The sequence below is a fragment of the Hippocampus zosterae genome, chromosome 16 (genome assembly GCF_025434085.1).
Source record: "Hippocampus zosterae strain Florida chromosome 16, ASM2543408v3, whole genome shotgun sequence".
In the NCBI taxonomy this organism is placed as follows: Eukaryota; Metazoa; Chordata; class Actinopteri; order Syngnathiformes; family Syngnathidae; genus Hippocampus; species Hippocampus zosterae.
In genome coordinates, this window is record NC_067466.1 from 7,296,576 (window position 1) to 7,320,485 (window position 23,910).

At 42.1% G+C, this 23,910-nt stretch overlaps 1 protein-coding gene across 13 annotated transcripts in view; it reads right to left on the reverse strand.

Annotated features, from left to right (window-relative positions):
- auts2a (activator of transcription and developmental regulator AUTS2 a) overlaps positions 1-23,910 on the reverse strand; it is a 299,562-nt gene that overhangs the window by 219,643 nt on the left and 56,009 nt on the right. For 2 of the 13 annotated variants that reach the window (XM_052047735.1, XM_052047734.1), the window contains exon 1: positions 8,637-8,813. The exons of 10 other annotated variants lie outside the window; for them this stretch is intronic. In XM_052047735.1, the coding sequence (XP_051903695.1) occupies positions 8,637-8,684 (48 nt within the window). In that variant the 5' untranslated portion in view covers positions 8,685-8,813. Of the gene's footprint in view, positions 1-8,636; positions 8,814-23,910 lie in introns of those variants that run through there. One more of the 13 variants, XM_052047736.1, reaches the window with a different exon arrangement.

Genomic DNA, 23,910 nt, shown 5'->3' on the forward strand with positions numbered 1-23,910 from the left:
ACGTCCAGCTTTAATTTCATGCACCCCGTAAGATGCTGTCCATTGTGCTAACCGCTATCCATGAAGGGGTTAATAACAGCATATCATTTTGTTGATTTTGGTCCGACTTAAAACAATACATACCAGATCCCCAAACAGCAATTTATTGAACGAAGACAATGTTTTTGTTTCCTGAATAAATTAAAAATAATATGGAGTTAGCATGTCCACTTAGCCCCGAGCAAACATTTCAGTCTTTCATGTGGCCCCTTTGCAAAATTAATCGCCCACCGATGCAATAAATTACGCAGATTTTGAGCAAAAAAAAATACTAATATACACAAAAACACACATCCCGCGGGGAAGGCCACCAGGCAGTTAACACAAGTTTCCATTGAAACAAAAAGTCACTGTTAAGCTTTGCTCTTCAGCAGTCGCCGAGCATTTGATCCATCCTCTCACAAATCAGCGACATTCTCATAGCTCATGTTGCCCGACAGCAGCTCTGTTTATGTGTAGCCGGTGTGAAGTGATGCCGTCCGGCATGTGAGTATGTGCACAGGACAACAGAGGCTCCATTGAGCCAGAATATTATGGTTTGCCCATGCAAATCGGTCACACTACGGCAAGCATCACTGTGTCCAGTCATCCAGCAGGCTATGACTGGAGCTGCTCAAGTCTGGGCAGCGGACCGCAGGCAGTACGAAGCATTCCAGTGGCATTTTAACCCTTTCATGTACCAATAATGATAACCTGTAACCTGATAACACCATAGGGGCTAGCTACTACAGTGGACAGCCTATCCCTGAAAGGGTTTCATGAACGTAATGATCTCTAGGGGAATTATTCTGAACAGACAGACGTATTGTGTGGACGCTTCAAATAAATTACTGAACATTTCTATTGTTGAGTGGAAATTAAAGCCACCATCAGCGCCACTCTCACATTTGTGTTTCGAAGCTAATAAATCAAAAGTCAGGGGCCCATTTCCTAAACAATGGAGTCATAATTCAAAATGATAGTGACACCAAAATCTCCATTGCTTCTAAATGGTAATCAACACTTTAGGTGATCTTTTTATTTTTACTTTTTATTGCGCTTAAACTCTACAGCAGGGGTGGGCAAACTACGGCCCGCGGGACGGATCCGGCCCGTTGGTCTTTTTAATCCGGCCCACCGAAGATTGGTGCACAAGTAAGGTTTGATTGCATTCATTTCATTTGGACTTGTAATGACAGGTATTTTAACACCAGGTGGCGCAGTTACTTCAAGTTGCAGAGGGAGGTAGGGGAAGACGAAGAAAGAGGGAGAAAGTAATGACCATGGAAGGGAAAGTGATATGTATCTGATTAAACCAAGCGGGTAACAAAAAACGAAACATTCAGGAGACGTCTGGAGTCGGAAAGACTCAAATCTATGAGACTTTGAAAAACATGGAAGCGATTCTTACTCAGTCCGATTCTGGCAATTTCCATGCTCAGAGTGAATTGCTTGTGGCTCGAGTAAATGAACATTTCCTACAACAGTTTGATTGTTATCATATTAAAAACTTTCCGCAAACTGGACCGCTAATAAGAATCGGAGAGCAGTCAAATGTGTAGAGCATGAACAACAGGGGGCTCAGTACACATCCTTGAGGAGAACTGGTGCTGAGTGTGATGGTGGAGGAAAATGTTACATTATTACATTATTACATACAAAGACATTGTGCTATCTTCTTTATTTTCTATTTCTATTTCTAACTTTTGGCCCGGCCCTCCACAATATTTTGTGCTTCTCATTTGGCCCCCCCAGGAAAATAATTGCCCACCCCTGCTCAACAGCTTCTCCCAGCTGACTGAGTGAAAGGCCGACACCGTGGACCAGCTGTCATTCAATCAAGGGCTATGTATGTATTGAGAGGGACTAAATAAATAAATAAACGGTAACTACTTATTCATGCTTTTTAAAATAAATGAATGCCCGTTGGGGTTATTGCTTAATATTCTATATGTACGGGATCAGCAAATGTAGCTAATTTTCTCCAGCAAATTGAAGTTTGGTTTTGAATTGTGAAGATTTGACAGTCACCTTCTTAATATTATTCAGTCTGTTTTGGTGAAAGTAGCCTTTCCAGTCGGCTAGGCATGCAATCATTCGCTGCATCCATCTGTCAGGCCTGTCCCTAGTGGCTACACAGACTCTCTCTCTCAATCTCTCTCTCCCCCACCCCTCCCGCAATTATTCAGTGATCCAGAAATTGGTCAACACCCCCTCTCGCCACAATGAAGACCACGAGGCAATGCTCTCCTCTGCCTAATAATCTACTAATCAAAACCATTTTCAACAAAGCCTTACCATGGCGGGAATGTCCCAGTGTTCCACTTCAGTGTGCTGTGTAAATTGCAGAGAGACAGAGAGGTCAAACAAAATTTGCCGCCAATTAGCCGAGAACAACGGTATAACATATTGATGCCGTGGTAATGGGAGATTTGGACCTTTGGAGGTTAAGGAGGTGTGAAAATTCCCATTGATCGGCGACGTGTAAGCAAGCGAGGCAAATGCTGCGACACTAAAAGTAAACATTTACATTATAAATGTTTAGATTTTTGTCACTCTTGGCAATCTGTCGAAACAGTTTCAACAGTAGCTCAGCAAATGATTTCATCATTGCCCTGCCTTGTCAAACTCTACAATTGTTTATCCACCAACTATTTGAGATACACACCCACACACTCATCCACTCTAAAGCTTAGCCAAAGCAGCAACACAAGATGCTTTGCAAAGCCACTTAGTGCTTCATGAACAGGTCTAACAGACTGAAAAATCTAACTCGTCATGCCACTTTTCTCCTTCTTAGCTTGTGTTGTCTCCACTGTCGTCAAGGTTTTGTCTGACAGATGTTTACAGGGGATGGGGTTATGTTTCCTTGCTGTGTGCTGCCTGGGAAAACATCTGGAGTTTGCAGGGATTTATCTGTAATCCTTTCGGCAAGCTGCGGAGCGCCCCACTGGAATTTGGATGCGTCTGTGAAGTAAGTAAGCGTTTCTGGAGAGGGGGTGAAAAAAAATGATGGATCTCGCTTTGTGACAAGCTTCCCGAGGGTCAAGAGTCCTGTAAGCCTCTTACTGCTCCAGCTTTTAGGCATAAATCATTGAAACTGGCTTGGCTAAAATGCCTCCAATAAACTCTGATTTAAGTCCTTCATGCATGGATGGACTGGCAGAGGGATGAAGCTTTCATGCAGATCAACACATATGCTATTTCTTGAGTCGGCCAAGCTACTAGGATGGCAATGATAGACAAACCGCTGAAGCAGCAAACACATTCACACTTGAGCCATATACCTTGAGGCAAACCTTTTCCAAAGGTCTCCCTACGGAATCACTCAATTAAAGTTTAGTTCCTTCATAACTTTCCTCGTGCAGAATGAGCGATAGCAGTGTACATGTCTGGTGCTTTATCGCATAGCATATGTTTTAAACAAAACCACGGAAGAGTTTTCCACACAACGTCTGACGCTGACATCATCAAACACCGCCATCACGCTCCCTTGATAACTCAACACCCCGTACTCTTGCGGTCATTATAGTCATTACAGTCAACCACTATGTTTCAACAAAGTCAGTCACAGCAAATAGACCCCAATCTGAAGCCCTGCTTGGTATGAGGGAGCACATGTTGTATGCTTTGCTTTACACAAGATGTCAGTGTCAAAGCTGAAACCCGCTATTAAGTGTGATACATGTGGGTTTTATTTGTGTGTATGTGTGTGTGTGTGTGTGTGTGTGTGCGTGTGCGTGTGTGTGTGTGTGTGTGTGTGTCAGACTGTAAAAATCAAGATAAAGTTACCCAAGCGTATTCTATCCACATGTTACTTTGACTCAGGGATCGCTAACCTTTTAGAAACTAAGAACGATTTCATTAATGTGAAGGGTACCCGGTTTGATACACACTTTTGGAATAATAAATGTGCTCAAACTATTTGGGGGGAAAACTTTTGTCGTCACTGAGCCAAAACAGAACTACAGACAACTCGTAGTTCTTAGGGGCTATCTAATGTCCACTGGGACCATGTTGGTAACACCTGTGTTAAATCATTTTCCAAATCAATGATAAAGCTGGGTTGTTGCACATTCATCAAAGCTTGTATTAAAGTTGCCGGAAATGTGTTCAGTTTGTGATAAACGCATCAGTCGTCAAAATCTAAATCGTCCCGAGCACACCAACAAACAGTTCCATTTTAGTTACAGGTACTAAATATCCTCAGATGTCTTGCTTGTCTCCTTCTTCCTTCGTTTGGTCAGTAGTTGACTATGCTTTCAGTATTATCTCCGTTTAATAATGACTGTGCAGAGCTCACAAAGTAGTTGTCTGTTTGAGTGTGTGTTGGCTAATACACTTGTCAATTAGCATCAGACAGAAATCTTTTACGTTACAATGGGTTCCTGCTAATAATCATCACTAGATGGCATAGTAACTCTCACAAGGAAACAAATCAATGGGGAACATAGAGACCGTAACACCGTATACACAGCGCATCGCATTATAAGTTGCACTGTAGAATGCTTTTAGGTGTGCCTAATAGTGCGGAAAATACGGTACAGTATATATGGTATCTTTCAGTATATCAGCATATCCTGTATCACAACTCACATATTGTCTTCTGCATTTTCTTAGGCCATTTTTTGTGATTTCACCCCATCACCCCATCGTACTCATGATGGCATGAAGGAAAATGATGATGATAAATCCGGAAGCTGCAATGGAAGTCACGGTGACAGTGATAAGCAAGAGTCTTGGCAGCTCATTACAATATTTCTTAAGTGACAAATACTACATTTCTCTTGCTTGACAAGTCACATTGCGTTAATGTCAGTGTCGCATTCAACATCTTAAAAATGTCTACATTCATTAGCCTCTGTGATGCTATGAAAAGATGTGAACAACTAACGGGACAAGAACTTTGCAAAGGGTTTTGTCTGTCAAATGGCAAAGATGACTAAATTATAAAAACATCAAAGGGGTTCTCACTCGGCTCCATCCATCCAGTTTACACATTTAATCATTCACAATGGGCAAGCCTGATCTCAGTATGTGTTTGAATAAATTTGCCCAGTGTGAATCAGGTCATTGTGGGTCTGCGACTCCAGAGTTGGCACGCTGGGGGGTCCTGGCACCAACTTAGAGGATAAAGAGCGGTGAGCAGGACGGCAGCGTTGTTGTTCCACTCCAGAGGAATGTAAGCAACCTTCCAGACACCGTCCTCTCTCATGCCCCCTCACTTTAGGACATAAGCCCACACACGGATAGCAATTACTCTTTCCCCAGACAGGATGACCCCGAGTTCTTGACCCAGAAGCCACCCAGCCTTGAGCCCCTTTCTCCCTTTCCCTTCAGCAAGTGAGGGCCAACAGGAAAGACAAGCATTCAGTCAGAAATGGCAGTGCTTGTTTAAGGTCACTTCCTACTGGCGTGTTGCTCAAAGTGTGCCTGTCAATCACACACAATTACACAGACTGGCTGCTCCCGAGGCCAGACAGCTTGGAGCGGGAGAAGCAGATGGCTACATAAATGTTCCTTCTCCTCTGATGTAGTCAGACTCACAGAAACACTCGCATATTTTAGTATTTGAAAAGTTAAGTTTGCAAGCAAAACTGAAATAGCCCCCATGAAGGAAGGATGCATAGATCATTTCTTTTATGATTACATATTCTTTTCCCCAATTTTTGGCTTGGAGGGAAAACATTTTACTTTTATTATTCATTCATCTTCCGAGCCGCATGATCCTCACTAGGATCGCGAAGGTGCTGGAGCCTATCCCAGCTGTCTTCGGGCAGTAGGCGGGGGACACCCTGAATCGGTTGCCAGCCAATCGCAGGGCACACAGAAATGAACAACCATTCGCACTCGCACTCACACTCACACCTAGGGACAATTTAGATTGTTCAATCACAATCAGCCTGCCACGCATGTTTTTTTTGGAATGTGGGAGCACCCGGAGAAAACCCACGCAGGGCCGGGGAGAACATGCAAACTCCACACAGGCAGGCCGCAGCTGGAATCGAACCTCTGCACTGTGAAGCCGACGTGCTAACCACTGGACTACCAGGCCGCCCACTTTTATTATTGTATCTTATAATAATAATAAAGGGGTGGTGGGGTCCATTTTAAACAAGGCAAATTTGTTTTGCTTCTACATCAAAAGGGAGCTACACAACCCGACTTTGTTTCATTGGGGTAACGTAATACTGTAGGTAGGCTCGTTCAAGGCGGAACTAAACATGCAACTGTCTATTGATTGATGAATAGATAATTGCCACCTTCCCGTTAACCGGGCATAAGAATTAAAAGGGCAGAAAGCAAACAACTGCTGCTTTAATAAATGCTTTGGTTCTCAACAAAGGGGAGTTTAATGATATGCTTTTTTTTACGCAATTATTGTCGAGGTACTGCTATAAAATAGTGTCACATTATTTCCATTCATAGTGTCATTTATATTTACAGACCCTGCAGTGCGAACAAAAGGCAGGAGTATACCTGTAACAAACTATAACATGGCAGGCTGAAATTCAACTGTAATCGTTGGGAGAAACATGGCTGATGGTTACTGACAAATATTCACATGATAGTTTCATCCCCATCCTGTTCAAATCTCCTTTGTTTCTCCTCCCATCTGAATCTGATCAAATGTGAAGCGGAAATGTTTTCCACTTAACTTAAGCCAGATGGGAAGGGATACACAGTGATTGGAAGCAATACGAGCACGGCACTGAGCCTCATCCTCTAGTTTTACACCACTTACTGCCAAAATGCAATTGTACTTTGCTTTGGCTTGTCTTCTAACTACTGTTACTTGGCTGAGTTTCTCTTCAATGTTACATATCTGTGTTGGCAGTGGATTTTTGTGAGAAAAAAAATCGGCTGACCATTCTTACAAAAAGATTTGCATTAGCACAGAATCTCAGAGGCTTGCATTCGGTCATTCAAGACATAGTACAACAATGACTCAGGCAAGTCGAATGTTTTCCGCCAACCCGAATTTCTCACTTCAAATGTGTGAAGTCAGGCAAGAATGATAGCGAACAGAGGTCCAGCTTCACCTGTTTTATGGAAGAAGATACTGCAGGACAGATGAATGATGCTAAGAGGCTAATTGGATGAGTCAGAGGGGTCATGAACAAAACCGCTTGTCATATTCCAAAGAGATTTGAGGCACAACTGGCAACTGAGATTAATGACAACTCGCTGACTGACTGCATAGTTGCTCGTGGCGGATGTTGGGCTGATTAACCGCCTCAATGACTACATGACAGTGAAACAGGCTTAAAAGCCATCTTCGTCATTAACACTGCAGCAAACATCAAGAAAGGGCCAGCGGCTCTTCGAACAAAATGCCACCGACACACAAATCGCTACCGAGGACTTGTCTCCCATTAGACGCAATTCAACTGCAAACCTCTTCTCAAATTCAGACGAGTGAATCGGGTACTGCATTTAAGATTAACCAACTGCAACAACACAAGTGTGCGGTTTTAAGATGAGGTATTCTCAAATAAAAAAAAATAAAAAATAACAAATACCCAACTTTTAAGTTGTACTTGAAATTTCATTCAGGGATTTTGGAATTGGTGGTATAAATTAAGGTACTTTCTGCACTATAAGACACTTTGGATTGTAAGGTGCACCTGCAATCAATCGCCTATGTGAAAAGTCTTTTTTCCCCATATACCTGAATAGGGCACATAGAACAGAAGCTGCGGTTACGCTATGCATCTACTAGATGGAGCTACGCTAAAGGGAATACAATTCAATACAGCTTTATTTATAGAGCCTTCACAACCTCTGCAGCTGTAACACTGAGAATTGGTCAAATGGACATGAAACATAAATACAGATGGCATTACAATACAATAAACCAAAGACAAAAGTTATGAAGAGAATTGATTCAACAAGAAGCCACACAAATCATATGGGCTAAATATCCTTAGAAGTCTTGCTGGTCTCCTTCTTCCTTCATTCTGTTAGTAGTGAACAATGCTTTTGGTATTGTCTTCGTTTCATCATGCCTGCGCAGAGCTCAGAAAGTCGTTGGTTTGAGTGTGTGTTGGCGAATGCACATGTCAATTAGTGTCGGGCAGAACCCTCTTAGGTTACAATTAGTTCCTGGCTTTTGGAAAAATTGAATGCTTTTAGGTGTGCCGCATAGTGTGGAAAATACTGTACTACAAGTTCTGGAAAATGTAAAAAATGCATCGCACCAACAGTTTTCATAGTGCTGTTGTCACTAAAATAACGCATTTCTTAAAATCACACATCTTCAAACAAATGTGAAAACGTGTCATGATAAATGATAGATTCTTATGAAAATCATATGAAGATGAAAAGATTCACTGTCGGCGCCCATGAGTTACTGTTCCCCAGGGTGAAATAGCACAAAGATTTCTTTTTTTTCTTTTTTTTTTAACCACAGGCCTACAAATCTCTGCTAAGAATAATCAGGCACTGACAAAGATAAAAGAACATCTTGAAAAACTATCCATGCTTGACTAAATCTTTCTACATTTTTATGAGCCCTTAATAGTAGATGGATCCATAATTTCCGAGACACTGTGAGCTCAAACGATATGAGGCATATTAAAAAAAAAGTGAAAAAAAAAAAACCCATATGGACTTACCTTCTCGTTATATTTGAACTTGACATAGAACCAACTGGACTTGATCATCCTTCTCTGCTGAGAGAAAATCGTTTCCAAACGCAAATGGCGATATCGCTGCTGCTCCTTCTGCTTGCTCTATCTGACTGTGTCCGACTTCGAGCCTCGACGCCTGAAACTGTTTCTCATCTTGCTTAGTCTTGTGCGTGTCTGTGTGTGTGGTGGTGGTGGTGGGGGGGGGGGGGGTGTATTTGTGTGGCAGGCTTGGATAACTGACAGAAGAGCTCCACAGAAAAGATTCAGTCCGGGCGGCAGATGCCAGCAGAGGTGAACGTTTCCCTTCTGACTCTGCGGACTCTGAAGGCTCGAGCTCCGACCTCTTTCATTGTCTTCTCCCTCTGATTAAAGCTTCCTGCTTCCACGTCAGAATGACTGGATTTTTTTTTTTTTTTGCCTTCAACATTCCAAAGCATGCGTTCAATTCCCATCAGTTCGCCCTCGTTTAACTCTATCTCAATGTCGTGTTTTCTGTAGCGTTGTCCTTGTTATTATTTCAACAGACCTTTTTTTTTTTTTGCTAGTCCCCTAAAGGACCCGCACTCCCACGAGACAAACACACTCCACCGCTGAACAAATGTGTTGACAAAAATGCTACAGTTGTATTATTTTGATAATACAACTGTAGCATTTTTGTTGTTTTGATAATACAACTGTATTATCCCTCCCCCCCTTCCCATTCATCCTCCCCCCTTATTACATGTTATGTCTTGTGACTTGTTGTAACTGTCATATGCTTGTGCTAGGGTCTTTTTTTATCCTGGACTTAAATTATCCTCAAAAGAGGATAGTTTGAGCGTGTTTTTTTTTTTTTTTCCCTCTCCCTACCCAGCGTTTTCCTTTCTGAATTCTGATTGTAATTTCCCCATTGCAGGACAAATAGAGGATATCTTAATCTTAAATCAAACCAAATAATTTTGTGGTATGAAGAAACATATGCTTTGAGTATCACTGTATGATTGATAATGGGCTCAAATCCGCTAATTGATGATGATGATGATTTTTCGGAAATGTGTTTCAGCGCTTTATTAAATACACATGGCTTGCAAGGACAACAATTAGCTTCAGGGGCAAAGGAATGAAAGGACAGTAAGTTCATTGTTTCAGCAGGCAGAATAGGGAAGAACTTTTTTTTTTCTAATGCTCCAGATTGGGGAAAAATATGAATTATGTTTTGCTTTTTCATTGTTGTTGAAACGGGTAGGTTCATTGGTTTCCACTTGTTTTCTGTCTTTTCTCCTTCTTACATTTGAAAAGCAATGGAAAAGCTTTGGTGCCCTGGAACCTCATACGCAGACAGCCTAGCGACGTTAATGCCGTCGATTTACGGTGGAAATCTCTCTGTTTGTGTGACACGAGAGCCGCAAATGGTGTATGCCTGTGTACGACCTGGGCGATGGCAAACAACTTAGCTTGTGTGCTGACAAGAAACACACAGAGAATCCTGGCCTGACACTTGCAGCTACAGCAGGGCAAACATTCAGCCGTTCGAGGCGACAGTGCATCAGCCGTGCTTCATATTCGGATCTAATTTGCTGCCACAAAAGCAGAGAGTAAAAGGAGAAATTGCCTCGTGGAAAAATCAGATCACTTTTGATCTTTGAAAAGATGTTAAAGGCCGCTTTAATCTTTTAAGCTTCTGGGGTTGTTACAAGGCCTGCGCAACAAAGGTTTGAATAATGTAATCGAAGGAATAAGAAGGAACAAAGGAGAGGCGAGGGAGGAAACTGAGCCCGTGTAGCAATATTTACCCCCCGTCAGAGAGTTTATGTACTGAAGGCTATGTTTTATTTTCATCATAACCTCTGTTGGGTTCATTTATTTTGTTCCAACTCCTGTGAAGACTTTTGGACATATCAACTTGTTTTTTTTTTGTTTTTTGTGGGTGGGGGGTTCTTTTCCCCCAACGTGTTTTCCTGCAGGGTTCAGTTCATGACAACCACGGGAGGGGGGTGGTGTTTGGGTGCTGTCTCATATTCCTGATTCAGAATCCAAAATAGTGCAAAAGGTTTGAACAACTACAATGCACTTTGCCTTTATACTTCACCACAATTGAGGTGACTGAAAACCCTGAAATGGTCGCCAACCAATAATGGAATGAGATGAAACACTGAGACCGCAAAATCGGATGCCGTCAACACCCTTGCTGTGCCTTGAAATTCTTTCCGTAAATGTTATTTATGAACAGACTCGGGTGTTTGTCACCTGAGTCTTGGTGGAGTCCGACCCTCACTGGAACCAAATCCGAATTAGTATCAGCCAAACGGACCAAACTCTGGTTTTAGTCGTACAGGGATCAAACGTCCTGTACTGAGGCATTTACTACCCCATACTTCCGGAATTGTTTGCATAAAATACCCCAGGGTTGCCCAAGTCCACAAAGCACCAACCCAGTCTACATGGTTGAGTGAACTCCCATTAATGCTTGCTGAGAGCGTAGAGCTGCTATTCCACAGCAAGGACAGACCCTCCTCTCCAGCATCCCTTAACCCTTTCATGCACAAACGATAACCTTAAACCTGATAAGATGTCCACTGGAGTAGCTGCTGTCCTTGAAAGGGTTCGATTTACCTGAACAGGGAGGCTAAGGAGTGTGATCCTCCTATTGTTGGACCACACCATCGGCATGTCAAGGACAACCCCACAACATCCAGAGTTGTTTTCGAACTATGAGCAGATCTCATCCATCCCCTGAGGGGGCCTTGCCACCATGGAGCTTTTTAACCACCTTGGTGACACCAATCCCATTGATAGGGAAGCCTGCCTCTGAGAGCCCATCCCAGCTGTCTTCAGGCAGTAGGTAGACACCCTCAAACGGTTGCCAGCCAATCGTAGGGCACACACAGACGAACAACCATCTGCACTCACATTCACACCGAGGGACAATTTAGAGTGTTCAATTAGCCTGACACGCATGTTTTTGGTATGTGGGAGGAAACTGGAATACCCAGAGAAAACCCGCGCCGGCACGGTGACAACAGTCGGAAACTCCACACAGGAAGTCCGGAGCTGGCATCGAACCCGGTACCTCTGCACTGCGAGGTTGATGCGCGAACCATTCGTCCACCGAGCCACCCCAATTTAAATCAATAACGGAAAATTCTATTCAATGTTCTTTCAAATCTCATTAGATTAAAATTATTAGTTTGAAAAAATCTGCACTTTCTGGTTTGGGGGATGAGCACAATCTTGGTGAATACGAAGCATGTTTGGTAAATGAAGGAAAGCGTATACATGAACCGATCATGTCTGCTTTCTCGACTATGCTCCGCACACGCTGCGCACTAGCATCCTAATATGGCACGACACAGTGCATGTTCCGTCTCTTCCGCTCCGCAGGCTGTATTGGCCGCCAGCACAAAGGTTATTTCCTGCTCACTACACACAAACAGATATAAGTGATGAAGCTGACTCTTGCTGATGGCCAGATAATATAGTTCCCCATCTAGGCCACAGCCAGGAAATAACATTAGCCCCCGCACACTCTCCTCCTGCTAACACTGGAGATCAGGACACTGGACAGTCTTACACGGCCACTAATTGTTGCTGCCGTGCACAGGTAAACGTTTATTGATTGTCATTGTACACACGCACAAAAAAAGGGGGATGAAAGTACAGTTTGAGCTGGCCGTGAATCCAAGTTGTCAATTTACGAAAATACAAACGGAGAAAGGATTGTATTCATTATTTTTTGAAATATATTTTTCATCATTCCTTTAGATTAGTTGGCCATTTTGTTACGCTTGAATGTCTTCCCTTTTCTCCAGTTTGGAACTTACTAAGCAGTTTTTTGCGCCGACAGACTCCTGAGAGGCGAATACTATGGTGTAGTGTGTTTACATGCATCCAACCTTGAAAAGGTCCCCAGGGGGATAAAACAGGCGGATTCAGATACAGACAAACACAAAAACTCAAACCATGACTCCATTTGGAGCCCATTTGGAGTACTTATTCAGCAGGCCGTTTCGGCAGGGGTCTAGTTGAAGAGGTGAAAATGGCTGCATCGATAAAACAGGAGGAGAAATAGTTCCATAATTCACTGACTTTACAGATAAATGAAGAGGGCCCATCTTTGTGATGTTTTCCTTCACCTTCATTCTTGAATGCGTCGGCACGCATTAGCCCTCTTTTTTTTTCTACTGGAGAAATGGCCCAGAACCTCAGCTGTTGCCTCATTGGCTGGCTGAACCAGATGAAAGCAGGAAAGAGATAGAAACACAGACTAATAGCTTGTAGACAGGACAAGCGGTGGAAGGAGATTTTTTTTTCTTTTTTAAAGAAAGAGGATGTATGATTTGAGCCATGACATTGGCATTTACAAGGAATGAATAACATTCATTTTCCCAACCGCTTTATCCTCACTAGGGTCGCGGTGGGTACTGGAACCTATCCCAGATGTAATCGGGCAGTAGGTGGGGGACACCATGAACCGGTTGCCAGCAAGACACAAAGACGAACAACCATCCATGCTCACACTCACACCGAGGGCAAATTTAGAGCACAGGTGTCAAACTCAAGGCCCGGGGCCCGATCTGGCCCGCCACATAATTTTTTGGGGCCTGCGAAAGCAAATCAAGCATGCTTGTTAAAATCTCAACCAACGTTTAAAATTCTCACATGTAATTTAATGAGAGACTTATTGTCAACATTTTCTTGCTACCAAACCCCTCATTACAGTAACTTAAACAATAGTTGAATAAACCGTTACTATTGACTTTTTTAATATGGGTTCAGTCATAACGGCCCTCCAAGAGAAACCTTAACTAAAATGTGGCCCACGACAAAAATGAGTTTGACACCCCCGATTTAGAGTGATCAATCCGCCTGTCATGCATGAGTATGCGCTTTTTCATTTCCTTATTTTTATTTCTTTACTTATAAGCAAACTAAAAAGCCTGTTGGATATTTTCTGGTAGTGTTCAAGAAACAAACATGTACCAGTAATTGAAACCATGGCAACAAGCACTGCCCAAGTGCTTGCATAAGTGAATAATGTGCTCATAGGTTATGTGGCATGGCCATTTTAGACAATATTTTTAAAGCTCTCTAGTCCATGTTTGCCCTTGGCACGCTGAAGTCTTACCCCAGAAAGTATAAACACAGGCAAGAAAAATCAATCGGGAGTGTTTGGCAACTTTCAGAGTAATGTATTTTAAGTGCTACTTCCTTCTTTAAGGCTTTTTAAAAATGAATTGATGATTTATGTATAGCTGTCATCTTGTGACGCTTTAAGGTATGCAGTCTGCAGTTTGTGTATATGGCTGTCTCACATGACTAGAGGTAATTTAAGCTACTGTGTGTCAACTGAGGTAAATCCAATACCCATCAGTTACAAATCAACAAATATTACTTATACTGTATATTAAAATCTCGTTAAGAAATGTGCTCTTTTCAAATATAAGCCCCTGAGGCTGCACAACATTAATCAGGGAACTGTTGAACATACTGGTGAGAAGAAAGAACATACAAATGTAATAAATAATTGAGGGCTTGAGTGGGTGGAAAGAAGAGTGATTTTCATACTGCAAAATCAAGCTGGGCTGTTGGGTTATTTTTGGAGTCAGAACTGGTCTTAAATCTTCCAACGTCTTGTTTTACAATGACAGACAGTGATAGACTAGTTGTGATGGAACAATTTATCTTCACTCTGTCAACCATCAAGACCAATTAGCCTAAATGAATGCATAATGTAAGCAACAGTTAGAAACAAGCAAATTCTAAAAGAAGTTTGTGTCCACCCATTTGTGGCAGAATGGTAATAGCTGAATTTACACAATGGACATGACTAAACAGTAGACATTTGGCTTCAGTAGAATTTGTATTTTGACATTTTGTTGAACCGGCTGGTGGTCCAGTGGTAAGCGCGTCAACCTCACAGTGCAGAGGTCGTGGGTTGAAGGTGGATGGTTGTTCGTCTCTGTGAACCTTGCGATTGGCTGGCAACCAGTTCAGGGTGTGCCCCACCTACTGCCCAAAGACGGCTGGGATAGGCTCCAACACCCACCGCGACACTTGTGAGGATAAAACAGATCAGAAAATGGATGGATGGATGGACATTTTTTTGTGTGTGTAAAGATCATCTGGGTTTGTATTTGCTTGATTTTCATGCCCAAAAAAAACATTAAGTTTTATATAAAGTGTCCACAAAGCAAGCTTTTGTGAACAGCAGTCTGCTCCGCAACACTCGGACAACGGCAATTTCACACGTCCTGTCAAAAGTCAGAACTTCAAAATGAAAAAAATAAAGTCTAGTAACAGTTTAACGACACTTTTTTTGTGCCACATCGTTGCTTGCAGTTGCACTCAGTAAACATGCCCAAAGAAAACGTTTTGGGAGTGTTACTCTTAAATAAGGCTCTGTGGGGCCAACCAAATGGTGGTGAAATTGTTCTTATACTGCCACAGTTTCATTTCGAAGCGCTGACTTTTGACAGGATGTTACAATGACGTTGAGCAAACTTGTCGGAGTGTTGTTGAGCAGAACGGGATGCTTGTTATTGCTTTGACTTGAGAAAAAATGCTTGCATTGTCCACTGAAACCGTTTAACACAATATGACAGAACGTTCGGCATGACAGCCATTTCATAAAATACAAGAAACGTGAAATATGGCTCCCTCCATCTGCCCTCGAATGTCGTTAATAAAATTGTTAAATGTTATGAATTTTAAATGCTTGTTTTAGTTTTTAAAAATGTATTTATTTATTACTATTATTCACAAAATGTACTTTTGGGGGGATAATTTGCTATGGTAAATATTGCATCGAATTTCATTTTGATTCGGATTTCCTGGAACTGATTCAGAAGAAAAACGTATTGTATATTGTCATTCTATCACTCAATAACCTTAAAACGGGACAGAGCCAACATGTCCGCTCCAGACAGCTGTTGCAAATCTTAAACATCTTGGTTGGCTCTATGACAAAGCTGGTCCATCTGGTGACACAATGCTGAAGTGACCGGATGGGCGGCCATTGGTACTCTACCTCTATTAGCCCACCTCCAACAATTTTGTGAGCGATGCTGCAATGCCCCTCCCCCACCAGAAAAATAAAAATAAAAAGAACATCTGACCTTGTTCCCCTTAATGGAACACATAATTAGCGACCAGAAACCGATTTCAGGAAAAGGCATCGATCATCACGAAAAACCCCAAAGTGACCTTGTGTACTGGTATCCTTGACTTCGCAAAGTGTACGTCATGCAGGTGAACTCGGAGGCGGTTCGAAGCGATCCATGAGCAGGGTAGCTTTAAGGATGCTGTGCTTCCAGCTAACGTCAAACCGAGTGAATGGAAGAGTAAACTTTATCCGGTGGAAGATGAATTCATGGAAGGAGGATGACCCTTTCCTTCCCCATGGATACCATTGCGCTTCCAACCTCGCATCCCTTAGATGTCTGCCGTCACCTCACCTCAAGAGCACAATTATCACACTAATCTGTTCTACAACTATGATCTGTACCTAATATAGCCAAGCAACTACTGTATGATGGTGACCATGAAAATCCTTCACCATCTTTGAATATGTCCATAAGGGACATATTGGCTGTGACAAAGTAGGACCTCATCATACTGATTGCCTATGTTGAAATATCTCACGCACCCCCATAGTCCACGCTCCTTAGCATCACTAAGGCACAGGGATGCCAAAACCCTTTGGGAGAGGTGAAGAGTGCACCGTATTGATTGGAACTTGAGAATGCCTTTTGTGGCCGTGACAGAAGAAATGTGTGTGAAAAGGGAGATAAAATGTTACATTGTATGTGACCTCCATCTCACACTGTTGTTCTATCATTTGCATCGAAACAAGTCACAACAAACTTAATGTAGAAACAAGCGTGAACTCGCGATGATCCCCGACATGCACTTGACATTGAGCTGCTGAGTTAGTCCTTACCAGTTTTTTTTAACCGTCTGGAGTTCAAGTGTATTGTACAGCCGGAGGCAAGAGAAAAAATCCTGTATTAATGTATGAGAGCCTCACTTTGAAAGACACTTTGGTTTAAAAAAAATGAAATCTGTTCAACATAACAAGGATTGCTCTCAAAACCAGAAATTGGTTTTACCATACACTAAAGCACAGGTGTGAAAGTCAGGGCCCGGGGGCCAGATCCGGCCCGCCACGTCATTTTTTGTGGCCCACGAATGCAAATCATCCGTGTCAACTTCCATGATCCTTGCTTAAATCTGTACTGAAATCTGAAATTGCCATACGTGATAAATAATGGTGACATTTTGCAATAATTTTGTGACTTGGTTGACACGCTATATAATACTTGAACAAACAACAAATAGTTGACTGATTTTAAAACTAATAATCTGTCATTTTTTTTATTTTTTGTGTACAAGTTATAATATGATGTGATGATCATTTATTCGGTTTCACTGTTGTAATGGCCCTGCGAGGGAAGGCGTAACTCCAAAGTGGCCTGTGACAAAAATGAGTTTGACACCACTGCTTTTCTGCATCATGACTGCAACAATTGTAAAATAAATAAACAACAACAACAGCAGAAATGTCTGAATAAGCCAACCAATTAAATTTAAGTGTGGAAGTAATATAGATGAATCATTAGAACCACGTAAACCTTCAATATCAAACATTTATGTGCCTGTGTTATGGAATTAAAAAAGTGGCTTGTAATAAATGGGCGTTACAGCCCAGTGATGTTTGGTGGAAGCTTTGAATGTGAAAGCTAATGTGGAAATGGAGAAATATTGGTGACTCCGGCTTCTGTGTTAAAGGTACCGTGCGACCGAGTCCATTTTTCCCCCACTTTACTTGCATCGCAGAGGTCAAAATGAATCTGTGACATTGTTTCAGTTTAACATTTATGCGGCAAAAGGTCTGCATGGGCAGATTTGATTTTGGCACTGTTGCCACATTATTGAAGTACTGGCTCATTTTGTGCTTCACCTCAGGAAAAATGACAACAACACGCTTGTGTCTTGTGCAAAGTTAAAACTTCGCTGCCAAACACAGAGGAGTTAATAAAACACATTGGCAATGTTACCTTCCCTATAAACACATTGACGGGATATTTTTGAATGCAACATCCTGCTTAAATTCTGGCTGCAGCTCATCAACATCCACCGGTAATTGAGCTCATCAATTACAGCAGGGGGGTGTCAACTTTTCGACTTTTGTCGCGGGCCACTTTGGAGTTACGTGTTCCCTCGGAGGGCCGTTATGACAGTGAAACAAAAGAAATGTTTAATCATCTAATCGTTTTCTTACTCGTACACAACAAATTGATAGATCACTAGTTTAGCTTGTTCAACTATTGTCCAAGTGAGTGTAAACAAGGAAACAAAATTAATGCAAAATATCAACGTCATTCGTTATAGATGATTCGCTCCTATTTCATCTATAACTGCTTCATACAACAAAGAGGATGCAGAAAAGTGGTTAAGAATGCACGACTGTCTTATGTGTTGTGTTGTATTATTTTGTTATTTTGACTTCAAGCTGGCGCCACGAGAGTGGCTGCCTTTACAGCAGCTCCTTTATTTTGTTCTTGTACTTCTTCCTTTCATAACTTCGCTGCTGTTGGGAATTTCTCCATTGTGAGACTAATAAATGTTTTCTTATCTTATCCTATTCATTACACATGAAATTTGACATTTAGGTACAGATTTTAGCAAAGATCCTGCAAGTTGACATGCTTGATTTGCTTCTGCGGGCCACATAAAATGATGTGGCGGGTCGGATCTGGCCCCCAGGCCTTGAGTTTGACGCTTGTGAATAACAGTATTTCTCAGTTACGATTTTGGTGTGTTAAACCCAATGAACAGGAAGTATATATATTTTTTGCATGATTTAGATGGTGATTGGTTTCTTTCGTAAAATTTTATTTATACTATATCTGCAATTAGGATGACATTAAATATTAAAATTACATATATAATCAAGGGCGGCCCGGTAGTCCAGTGGTTAGCACGTCGGCTTCACAGTGCAGAGGTACCGGGTTCGATTCCAGCTCCGGCCTCCCTGTGTGGAGTTTGCATGTTCTCCCCGGGCCTGCGTGGGTTTTCTCCGGGTGCTCCGGTTTCCTCCCACATTCCAAAAACATGCGTGGCAGGCTGATTGAACACTCTAAATTGTCCCTAGGTGTGAGTGTGGGCGTGGATGGTTGTTCGTCTTTGTGTGCCCTGTGATTGGCTGGCAACCAATTCAGAGTGTCCCCCGCCTACTGCCCGAAGACAGCTGGGATAGGCTCCAGCACCCCCCTAGTGAGGATCAAGTGGCTCGGAAGATGAATGAATGAATGAATGAATATATAATCATTTTACACACATTGATGGATGGGCATCGACTGTTCAGCAACATTTTAAAATGAAATCCCTGGCTAGGGAGGCCCGATTATCCAGTGGTTAGCATGTCGACCTCACTGTGCAGAGGTACCGGGTACAATTCCAGCTGCGGCCTCCCTGTGTGGAGTTTGCATGTTCTCCCCGGGCCTGCATTGGTTTTCTCCGGGTACTCCGGTTTCATAACACATTCCAAAAAAAATATGCACGGTAGGCTGATTGAACACTCCATAGTGTCCCTAGGTGTGAGTGTGAGCGTGGATGGTTGTTTGTCTTTGGTTGCCTTGCCTGGCAACCAGTTCAGGGTGTCCCCCGCCTATTGCCCAAAGACGGCTGAGACTCCAGCACCCGCCCACGACCCTTATGAGGATAACCGGATCGGAAAATGGATAGATGGCTGGATCCCTCGCTAGATATTTTGCTCATTAAAGTCTGGTAAGGTGACTTTAAATTGAATTGGATCTTGGCACACACACACACACACACACACGAATGCACGCACATAAACTCGAGAGGCACTTCAAATACCTCCTCAAACAGGACTTTTTCCCCTGCAGCGTGGCATATTTTTCACAGGAGAAATGACTGGCGTGCGAGGCACTTTGTTTGGAGACATCCCGGCTTGGTTGTAATGTGTCGCTGGATAATGAGCTCGAGTTATTTTAGCTTCATTATCGCCCACTGGGTCCCCTGCATCAGGGAACATCACAGTAAATTGGTTCTGCGATACTGTAATAAGGCACTGAGACAGAATTGTCGAGTGTCTGTCAGGATGTGTCTGCCACTGCGCCGTCATTAAAGCAAGTACAGACATAACTCATGTTGGCTTGGAGGGTAAAACCTTGATATCATTCTCCCTTCATGAATCAATGGCTTTGTAGAGAGCTTCTTTTTTTTAAATTCTGCTTCTTTTTATGAGTATTTCTTAATGTTAACCCCCCTGTTATGCATTCCAGCTAATGATCATCGGATCGGTGGCGCTTGCTTTGTCCTGAAATATAAATGGGAAAAGCTCAACTTAGCCCTTTGACGCCAATTAGAAACAGGACCGTTTTTCAGACATGCCACCGGCACCGGACTACGAGCATCAACAGTGAAAGGAGGGCTGTAATGTCAAAGCACATCTCAGAAGAGGGGGATTTCCACGTGTTCAAGTATTCTCCTTACCTAGCAGCAGAGGGTGCCACCACCTCACAAAAAAACATCACGGCAAACTACATGACTGAATGGCCTGTTTCCTAATCAGAATTGGCAAAAAACAAAAACAAAACTGGAGTAGACGGAGCCAACAGTCGCAGTGTACTGCCTCCATCAATTACATATTATTATTATTTTCCCCAGTGCGTCATCATATTCAAGTGGTTGCTTGAGGTGATGTTTGAGGCCACGAACCTCAGCTTTTCTGTGTATTACTAGCAAGACATGACAAAGAGTGTTGATAAAGCCAAACGCACGTTTGTCAAAGCACCGCATATATCTAGGGAAGCATGACTGTTCTCAGGAGGATTTATTGTTTCTTATCTTTCCCCGGGCCCATTGTGGCAGGCAACTCCCAGTCGGGTAAAACACAGATGGCTATTTCTCTCACTTTGCCTTGGGGCTACGGTAAAAAAACAGGCGGAGAAGGCCACCTCTTCAGCCTGCGGTGGTCAAGAGCTGGCAACGTTATGAAGGCATGAGGGAGAAGAGACGAGGCGGGGAGCCTCGCTTCCCTGTGGGTTGCTCTGAGAAACTATCTCCATCTGCTCATCTGGGCCAAAGCTGTCACTATTTCCTTCATCGACAGCATATGTGGCTGAATGTACAGCATGTCTAATAAATACAAGATGTTGTCCTGAACGTCAGAAACCAACCTGTATTCTTTTTTTTTTTTGTTTGTTTTAATATACAGTGGTACCTGTACTTACAAACGTCCATATAAATATGAAATGTTCAAGATACGAAACATCAACAGTAAAATATTGCCTCTTGTTACGAAATAAATTTAAAGATACGAAAGATACAAATACAGGATGGGCTGCTACTCACAGCGCCGAGTTTCCTGAACGTAACATATTGATAGCTGCTCTACCATTGCCGTTTACCGAGCATCCTCCTGGCATCCCGTTGGCTAAGAGGTACTTCTACCGTATGTGTCGATGCAGCGTCCTCACCATTCGCCCCTCGGGCCATGAGGTGTTCCGATAATTTTACGGAAATGTGAGTCGAGCGATCCCTCACTATGCTGATGGTTGCTTTCAAAGGATTGTTAAGAGCCGACAAAAACAAACATCCTTGGATCAGTTCTTTACAAAACAGCAGGCAAAAACCACTTCTGAGAGAGAACATGAAGTAAAGGGGGGAAAAACGATGAGGGTGCAGTTAAGTTAAATGACCATCATTTTTATTCTTTATTCTTTGTTCTTTTACATTATGCACAACTCTCATTTATTGTGCAATGATTTAATTGTTACTTGTATTTGTGACATATTTTGATGCAGTTGATGTTTTAGAAAACATTTATGGCTGAATTTTTGGGGGTGCTTGGAACGGATTAGGGCATTTACATGGAAAACGCATCTCTACTTAGAAATTTTTCTAGTTAAGAAATTACTTAACTACTTGCAAATTTTTCTAGTTAAGAAATTTCTTCTAGAGCCAATTAATTTCGTAAGTAGAGGTACCACTGTAATATTTGGACAGCGTGGTTAGATGAGTGGCTCCCCCTTGATAGGTTATGTATCTGAATTTCGGCTCAGGTCCGTGGTGCAGTTTTCATGTTCTCCCAGTGTTTGATTGGCAACCTCAGCTCCCTCCCATATTCCAGAAAAATACATGTTCGGTGCATTCAAGACTTAACAAGGTCAATGTTCGTATTTCACACCGAGTTGTGTTTGTCTGCATGCACCATGTTATTTGCTTGCAACCAGCCCACCGTGCGCCAGGCTTCTTTCTTCAAGTCATTCGTGATAGACTCCAGTTTGACTGCTACCCTAATGAGGACAATCAGTAGGGAGAATGGAAGGAATTATGTCAATTGTTTTCCGGTAGGCTGTAAGTCTTACGAGAGTCATGAATAACTTTTATCCGGCGCCAGGTTAAGCGGGACCCATCCATCTGAATAAATCAGACTTCACTCGATTAAAGAGCAGGTAGAGACAGTAGATACTGAGCTTAAGGTAAGGGAACAATAAATACTATCTCCTTCCGAATTGAGATCTGTCTGGATTGAAGTAGAGGAGCAACAATGAGTTCACTGAGTCGGTGGCGAATGTGTAATGAGCAGTGAAAACAGGATAATCGTATCTTGCCGCAGGGCGGATGCATTGTGAGTGCACGTAACGCAACGAAACGGAAAGAATGTGTTCTGATGCTATCTAGCAGATGTCAAGCTCTCATATCTGAATGGGTTCAATGTATTGTTAACAGCTTGTTCATCCTCACTGTGAAACTGGAATGACAGACGGTGTTGAGAACAGACCAAGTTTGGATCTTTTGTCCTTTTTTTATTACACTGGCTTTGCTGTGGTGTCATTGTCATCGGTCAAGGGGGTTTGAGGGGGGGGGCATCCAGGGCACTCAGTCAGTATGTCAGCTTCAGGCTACATTCATCACTAGGCTGATTTTAAGAAACCATAGTCGTCATCATACACTTCTATTCTCAGATGTTTGATAATCGCAGTGTTTTCTGTTTTTTATTATCCTGATCTATACAACACAGACATTCCACCTAATTTCCTCATTTTTATGACCGATTAAATTTAGTCAGGTGCCCATACAATGCCATGACACATATCCATATTATGCCTTTTGTTCATAAGAAAAAAGTATACGTATAAATTCTGTGATTTGAATCACACAATACACGTTTTTATATGCGGGTGGATGGAAAGCTTATGATTAAAGCATGCAATATTTATAAAATCCTAACTGGAGAGAGAATTTCAGGCTTTGGAAAATAATGTATGTAATGCATGAGATGTAGATATTTCAGACTAATGAAACGCAACATTTGCAGATTTCAATTGACATAATATTGTAATCACTGATGTCACTTTAGTTGCACTTTTTGACACAATCTGTTCTCAGGGAATGTTAAAAATATAAATGACAAACGTTTCGAGATGGCATGTCGCAATTTCATGAAAAAAATCAGTAAGGTACCGGTACACTTACTTGACACCCAATTTCTTCCCTAAATTCAATTTCAAGGTGCTGCATTAACTCTCCTAAATGACGAAGAATAAAATTATACACTCTAAGCACTCATACATGAAGAAATCAATAAAATAATAGTCTCTTATCAAAACTACGGAGAGGGGAAGGGAATAAGTACATAACGCTCCTTCCCCATAATGACAAGCAAGAAGGGGGAAACAATTTGGCACATAGCAGTAGTAGCCCCCCCCCCCCCCCGCAAAAAAACAAACAAACAAAAAACTGAAGTTGTGAAAAATGAGCCCTGAGGATTTCCTTTTGGCAGGTCTTCATTAAATTCTCAGTCCCACACGTGAAAATGAATCTGTTCCAAATGATATTAGCTTTGATGAGGCCTCACCATAATTATTTTGGATGGCGGTCATTTTTGTTGTGGTTACTCTTAAGCAGATTCAATGGGTGTCTGTATCGTCTCAGAAGAAGATGAGTAAGTTGTACTTGTTAAGAAGAAAAAAAAAACAGTTTGCATGCATTGAAATCAAAAACATGTTAACTGAATGAAGACATCTGTTTAACAATGCATTCAAGCTAAAAGAGGGGGGGGGGACTAATTCTTGAGGTATTATGAAGGATAAATATAAACATTGGAAAACTGAGTCAAGCCCTGGCAGCTCTCTTTGGAATTCAAAAAGCCTGCAACTTCAACTTGGCTAACTGACTATTTATCGAGATTGTTGGTCTTTAAGGAGACATTTGAAGGGAACAGAGCATTGTTATTGGGGCCATGCTG